General features: G+C 38.8%; 1 protein-coding gene across 1 annotated transcript in view; it reads right to left on the bottom strand.

Moving 5' to 3' along the window:
• Positions 1 to 356: 356 nt before the first annotated feature.
• LOC135890216 (calcium release-activated calcium channel protein 1) overlaps positions 357 to 8119 on the bottom strand; it is a 32598-nt gene continuing 24835 nt past the window's right edge. Inside the window, exon 2 of the mRNA XM_065417549.1 lies at positions 357 to 2013. Coding sequence (XP_065273621.1) covers positions 1447 to 2013 — 567 coding nt within the window. The 3' untranslated portion in view covers positions 357 to 1446. The remainder of the gene's footprint in view (positions 2014 to 8119) is intronic.

Below are 8119 nucleotides of genomic sequence, written 5' to 3'. Positions count from 1 at the left end.
CACCAACTAACCCACCCATTTCCATCCTTCAGTGAAGGCAGGAGAAACCCTGCCCAAAAGCCACAATTCACTTTTTAATGTATCTAGAGTCACAAATTCTGAAGGAGTTGAAGCCAAATCCTATAATCCTTGTGTCGAGTGTCAGTTTTTGCTTGAGGAAGAAGTTAGAATTTGACACAATAGCTTGAGGCTAAAACAGCAGCTTCATTCAATAAAAGATGCACGTCTTACAATTAAGAAGCAATACTACTTCTTAAAATAAAAATCATTTGCTTTCATAAATAAGTCTATATGGCAATAAGTGGTCTTGCACAACATTGGAAGCAAAAATCAAGTGTAATTAAGATTTTAATATCTTAAATACAATAATTGAGCAATCAGAAGATTTTTCTACCAAACAAGATCAAAGTACAGCTAATTACTTGGAATTCCCACACAGACAAAGCGCCTTTTATCATTTGTATCTGAGAATTTATTCAAAAATATATTTAATATATAAAAAGTATAAAATATTTGCTACATTGGTTTGGAACCATAGCAGTAGTTCTACTGTGGTTAAGTCTCTACCAGTGTATGTTATTGCTAGAGAAAAGCCATTAATAGCAAGTTTTCAAGGAAGAAAAAAAAAATCTAGTGGTAGTTTCTCCATCTATTTTTTCTTTTTAAAATGTTTCCTCAATGAAAACAGGCAATTTTATCACTTCTGATAACATATCTGCTCCCATGAACATTAAAGCAGGTATTGCTTTTTTCTATATTTTCTTCCCAAAAGAAGAGTAAAGTTAGGGCCTCAGTCCTACAGATGCAGATCATACCACATCGCAATAGGACTGGTCATGGGTATCTGGAGAGTAAGAATTTATAGCTGCCATGGCAAAAGGCCCTATAGAAATTAGTAAAGTAATAATTACTTGGCAGAAAAACATAACTGGGGGAGCTAGTGGAAAAAGGGAAGGTGGAAAAGCTCTCAATTTTACCTTTCATCTTTTAGAGATCACAGCACTAGCACTGAAACCAAATGCTAATTACTTCATGTCCCAAGTAATTTGTATTGTGCCATGCAACATGTATCGGACAAACAATACTTTGTAGCAAAGACCAACATCAAATAGAGAGAAATAAGGCTTCCCTCCCACCCCTAACATATACTGAGGCCTAAAATTTAATTCCTCTTATTCATTGATATATTCACCATTCAACATTAAAAAAAAACAATCCAGATGATAAGAGGAGGGATGAGAGATGCATGCTCAGTGCAGTCATACCCCAACATCAGTCTCTTCAGATGTCAGTTGTCTAAGATGTCATGGTATTTTTTTGTAAGAAATTAGCACAGTACTTATAAATCTCTCTTTAAAATAAATCAACAGTCCAGCTAGTTCATGCAGGGAGCAGTCAACATAGCAAGGCAGAAAAAAAAATGGGATTTTTATACAAAATATAGTTTTATGCAAAATGGCTGCCAGGAGGTGGCAAGGTGTCGCCTCTGTGGTCCAGCTGATCCTGGAGTCGTGCAAACTCAGCAAGTTCATTCAATTCTTGAAATTGCCTGTCTGTTTTGTGGCTCACCAGTGACCTATAGAAGTGGACTGCAAACACAATGAAAATCAATCCAAAAGGAACCATAATAGATGTTGAGGCAATGGCTGCTGCCTCTCCTGGTGTGATAGTAGAATTGTTGTCATTGGCTGAAACAAGAGGATGCCTCTTCAGTGGAAGAAATTTCACCCAACACAGCAGCACCACCTCTGCAAGGAAGAGCAAAGTCCCAATGACAGTGGAAAATGCCCAGGCGAGCTCAATGTGCCGGTGCATACGCTCATGCGGAGACTCCTTTACAGAGTTGAGATTGTGCACATTACTAACAGCCTCTATATTTGGAAGAATGCAGGTACTTATCATGAGAGCAAAGAGGTGAACAGCAACAAGCACAGTAGTACAGGCACTGAAAGCTATCAAGAGACCTGGAGGGTAGACATGTGTTGGCTCTAGCTGAACCTCCACCATAGCCACCTGGAAAGGAAGAATAAAGATTTAAAACTGAACTGTATATTTTAAGACATCACTTTACAAACAACAGGTTTAACATTAGCAGGTTTAAACATTTCCATTTTAGATCAATACAATATTTTAATGATATAATTTAATTCTCACTACGTCTGGACAATGAAAACAGACTTGGCAACATCACTTACTGATTGTCGTGCAGTAGCACTATGCTGCAAAGTTTGGGCTCCAAACACTGCAGGGAAGTCTAAATCAGAGAGTGGATAAACATCCAATTCAAAACTGGACTTTTCAAAAACTAAACTAAAATTGTGAATTGTCATCATTTCATTAAAGCCTAATGAATTGACAAATATGAAAAGAGGATAGAGGAGAAATAGAGAAGGGATCTAGAGGCAGATGACAAAAATAGTTTGAGGCATAGAAAGTCATAATAAAGAGACATTAAAATTATTGGTATTGTTTAGTTTAGAGGTGAATAAGAGGGACACAATGGAAGCATAAAAAATAATGAATTGTAATAGGAAACAGCTTTCTTCCACAACAGTTACTCTGTGTAATTTGGGGTGTGTAAATTTAAAAAGTTACATTAAGTAGGATTTTTTTTTTTTAGAAGAGGAGATCATGCTTCAGGGGATAAACTAACTAGGTTTAGGATTGACTAGGATTAGGATGAAACTTTCCCATAGGCAGGTTATTCCATCATTTTCTATGCTGACTTTTTTTGCACCTTCCTTAGAAGCAACTGATACCAGTCACTGCCAGAGACAGTTCCCATTTGTTGACTGTAGACAAATAGGCCACAACTCCCCTGTTGTCAAAAATATGTTTGTGACTTTACCACATTTTTCCTCTGGTATATGTTATACCAATGGTAAGCAGTTATGTTTTCCTGCAGTGGCAATTCTTAATATGTCCCCGTTTGCATGTATAATATGAATGGTTCGGTTTCCCACATTGCCTTTTTTTTTTTTCTAGGAACTATGTTACCTTTTTACCTTTTAACAGGTGATTGGAGCTCTCTAGTCTGTTAACAGGATCTACAAGTCAACATCTACCATGCAAACCACTGTGGCAGGCCTCGGTTATACTTTGTCTAGACTATGTACGTGCTAAGGTAGCACCCACACAGCCTATACATAGATATTGAAAGGAGAAGTAATAGATAGGCACTTGCTGTCATCATAAAATGAGGAAAGTGTAGAAAGTGTTTTAAAGTATTTAGTGACAGACTGCAGGATAAATTAAAGTCCAGTTAAGAGGGAGATTCTACAGCAGCTTTTGAATAATCAGTGTTTACAAATCCTGAGCTCTTTAATTACATTGCATAAAATATTTGTGTTTTTAATTTAGATTGAACTGGCCAATCCAGATGATGTTTTTAGAAGAGGCCCAGGCAATGCTTGACGACAGTGAAGAATGAGAACAGGCTGCTGATAAAGATATGAGAAAAGAACACAAGACTCATTGTTATTTCTTCATTTGAATCATCTTTCTAGATCCATGGTCCAATTTCCAGGCTGGCCATAGTCAAGTGGGCTGAAAGCAAAGCACAATCATTTATCCATACTTTCGTGTTCCAGTCGCAAGAATTAAAGTCATGGCACTCTGAATTGGCAAAACACTCCAGCTTTATAGTTGTAAATTCCCATTTGAGTCCATGCATTTTGCAATGTCATCCTGTAATCATTAGTCCTTAAGTGGTGTTATCATTTGATGGTTATTGTCGGGCTTCCGGGCTTCCCATCGTTATCTCCTATTTGTTGTCTCCGCCTTCGGGGGTGCCTGCCTCACCTCTGAGGTCGTCAATGCTGCTAACATGTTTAGCATTGGATACAATGGATGTTTTCTGATTGTCTCCTGGTCTTTTCAAGTCTCTCACTTTTTCTTGAACATCTGGACATTTGTGATGGCTTTCACACCTTATCTTATCCTGATGCATGCATTCCTCATTCAGACAAACAATCTCTTACAGAAACCTTCAAAGGTATACAGACAGCAGTATTGTATATTCAGCAGGATACAATGTAAATCAAGCCTTGCTAAATCTTATAACTAAAACAATTCACATTGGGGCTTCAGGCCCTCAACATTCCTCTAATCTCCTTAACATAGATACAATACAAGATCCTGTCTCTTACTTACTAAACCTTAAAACAAAGAAATGTATATTTAACTAGAGTGCCAAATTTGTAATACATATAGGAAACCATAGTAAACATTATAACTTATCCTAAAACAAAAGGGTGACCATAATTAGTTGTCCTGGTCTGCCATTTCTTTCTGCTATTCAAAAAGGGTGGCTGGCAGGATAAAATCAAATTCTCATAGTACAATTATAAAATCCTGCTCCTATATATCCCCCTTTTGACACTAAGATTATTAATCGCCAGTGTCACTTTTATTTAGTCCGCGTAATAGAAAATACTGGGAGGTGATTTGGGCCTGTGGCTTTAGCTTTGCATACATTTGTTTTATCCAACAGCACATTCCAAACATCCCAATTAAACACATACAATTTAAAACCAAAACAATTAGGGGTCGTAACACTAGTATGCCAGTAGTTGTGGGAGACCATCCAGAAAATATGTTATACCAATGGTAAGCAGTTATGTTTTCCTGCAGTGGGAATTCTTAATATGTCCCCGTTTGCATGTATAATATGAATGGTTCGGTTTCCCACATTGCCTTTTGTTTTTTCTAGGAACTATGTTACCTTTTTACCTTTTAACAGGTGATTGGAGCTAAATCAGTGCTCACAGTAAGCGGAGACTTTTTTTTGGTTGTGGCAAGTAGTACATGTGATTATTGGTAAACACAGTACTTACGTTACATTTGTCTATTGGTGGGTTGCTAACACTTTTATTCTTCCAAAACACTTTCCCCCAAGAATTAACACATACACATATAGCCCATTATACAGTACTTTGGTCTAATTATCCAATACATCCCACATACAGTATCCTAGCGAAATGTCTTTACTACAGGCAGGGCCGGCTCTGGCTTTTTTGCCGCCCCAAGCCCCGCCCCTAAAAAAAAAAAAAAAAAAAACCTGTGGCGCTGCCGGAACCAGGGTGCGGGGGGACTCCCTGCGCTGGTGCCGCAGCTAGCGGGGGCGGGGGAGGGAGCGGGGGGAGAGAGAGAAGGGGGCGGCCAGGGCTTCAGCGGGGCGCTGCCACGCGGCCCCAACCGCCGCGCCGCCTGCTGGGAGGGCTCCGCGCCACGGTCGGCTGGGAGGGAAGGACGCGGGCTGCCCTGCCGGGCTTGCTGCAGGGCGCTCCCCCTCCTCCACGCCGCCGCCCCCTACAAGGCGGCCGGAGCAGAACAAAAACAAAAGCGGCCGTGCCGCCCTAGGATTGGGCCGAATGCCGCCTCATACAATCTGCCGCCCCAAGCACGAGCTTGCTCGGCTGGTGCCTGGAGCCGGCCCTGACTACAGGGCTTTTGGAGCAACTGGCTAGGATAAGCACACCCACTTTTGAGGAGTCTACTCGGTACAACCTCTGGTGTCCAATAGCTTCCCTCCCTCCCCAGCCCACTGGCTCGAGGTCCAGGGTAGCCAGAAGGATCCCATGTGCAATCTGGGGGAGTGGGCTAACTTTCCATATCTTTGATTCCAGAGCCTGTTGGTGTGCGATTTTAACAATTTTCACAATTAAAAGGTCTGGCCTTACTATGCTAGAAACATATCAAAGATCTTTTTTGTTGTTTTAGCAAGTGTATTAAAACTCTTAGTGTTTCCTGATATTACCCAAAACATTTTGTGTTCCAAGGAGGACAAAGCAAGTATCTGCATATCAGTACATCCCATAGCTATAGTAGTATGTTTTTTTCACTTTCATTTGTTTCTGTATTAGGTTGTCCTGTAGCTAGTATCAGCTTTTTCTGATTTTCTGAAAGACAAAAATAACATTTTTTCTACCCCTTTTGGGGTGGCATTGATTATTGCTTAAAATATTTATTTTTTTTACAAATACTCTTGCTGATTGAAGGCAAAACAGAGGAATTACCTTCATATTTTCCTGTGTTTTTGTTCTATAGGCAGGCCAGGTTTCAATGGCTTCTATCTTTTAAGGGTTATGGGGAAATTATCCCACTGTTTAGTCATTAAATCCATGAGGTGGTGTACCTTAGTTTTCTTTTTATACAGCAGACCAAGTTTATAATGTTTTTCCTGCTGTGTTAAGCTTTAAGTTTATTTACAGATAATAGCTGAGAAGCATCATTACCATAAAGGATTTTTCCAAAAATCATACATACTATACATTGTTACAGGGGTACTACTTATTAACATTAAATTTATTTCAATGTTTAATATTAAGAATAACATTATTATTAAATCTATTAAAGGTATCCTGTTATACCATGCCTTTTATTTAGACAATTTGTTTGCTGACCAGGTATGTCCTTTATCTGCAGCTTCTTTGTGCTGGCAGTTCTTTCCTTCATCAATCAGTTAGGTAATTTGCATCAACACATACTTGGCTTTTGGATTCAAAGCCATCAGCAGCTTAGAGACTCTGTCTTAAAAGGACATAATTAACTTTTACCAGAATTTTGATTACTTTTAACTCTTGCTTCCAAAACACACAGAGATCTGAAAAAGAAAACAATCTATTGTGGCTCCTTTGGAGCCCTAATAGGATTTTAATTAAGTAACATGTTTTGTTTGCATTTCTTTCACCCCTTCTATAATATACACTGCACATGTCCTGGGGAAAATGCACATTCCTTCTATAGTTTAACTTCTATACATATAAATTTTTACATAGGGTGTAACTGTTTCTTTTGTTCTTACAGAGTTTTCATGTACCCTTATCAAAGTGACAGTCTGATTACAGAGCCATCTTAAGGCTCAGTGTTTCGAACATTGCTTCTTTGTTTTGTGCACCTCACCCCTGCTGTTGCTTCAGAGGCACGGTCTTTTTTTTTAAATTTCTTCTTCTTTTACTACAGCTCTCATCTGTTATTTTGTTACAAAACAAACAAACAAAAAGAATCCAGAATCTTTTCCTATTCTCCTGATTTTGACTGCCCTGCTGCAGCCACGACTTTGGTCTTTATTTAAAAACATTTTAAATTTTGTAAAGCACCGAGTTACCCCTTAAGGGTTAAATGCCAAATCCCAAAGCCAAACAACACTAATTACCTGTGTCTGGCAAAAAGGTCTGTCAGTTTTGCAATTTGAATTAAAGAGTCAAATGGATTTTTAGTGGCATTATTAACAACAAAACAAAACCAATTTATCTTAAACCTACAAAACAGGAGTTTTACAAACCAGATGTATTGGTTTAGGTTCTTAGAACCTCACATATTTCCACAGATACATACATACATACATACACACACACACACACACACACACACACACACACACACACACTTTCTTTTCCTTAACATCCCTTCTACACTGCTTTGTTTTTACATAGCTATACATAGATTACATTCCCTTTATACATTTGGGTCAGTTAAGTTCCAATAGAGAACCCGCCCCTCCCCCTTATGTTCTTTTAGCAAATTTGACTAAGTTGTCCATAGTCAAATGATTTCAATCAGATAGTCTCTTTGCCTGGATTATTTACAGACATTCCTTTGGGAAAAGGGCCCATTTTTTCCTTCAGAATGGCTGCAAAGAAACCAAGAATTCTCTCTCTTTAACATTTTCACAAAGTTTAACTGCTTAATTCTCTCCAGCCTCTGTAGATTTGACTTTTCACTCTTTCCTTAAATCACTTATTATCTCCCAAAATGACACCTTTATCAACTCAGATTTCACCATTTTAAGTATTGTCCCAGGGATTCATGCCTGCACTTACTGCTTTTCTTACTCCTGCCACTATGCCCTTAGGGCTTCCAACCTGTTTTCCAGTTTCTCTATCTGTTCCTTGCCTGCTTGTCTGGGCCCGATCCTGCTTTTTCCAATGAACGTTCCTTTCCATGGGCACAAGCTTTGTTCCACTACCAATTTAGCAAGGAGGGTGGGCTCCTTAATTAGCCCCCACCCTTCCTGGTCCCTTTCCTTAATCATTTCCTTCAAAATTGTGAAATTACCACAATATCACTTACAAAAAAATACTACACTTCCCAAACTCTTATATCCTTCAGAGTTTGG

Source organism: Emys orbicularis, chromosome 16, assembly GCF_028017835.1.
Source record: "Emys orbicularis isolate rEmyOrb1 chromosome 16, rEmyOrb1.hap1, whole genome shotgun sequence".
In the NCBI taxonomy this organism is placed as follows: domain Eukaryota; kingdom Metazoa; phylum Chordata; order Testudines; family Emydidae; genus Emys; species Emys orbicularis.
This window is presented reverse-complemented; position numbering and strand designations above follow the sequence as displayed.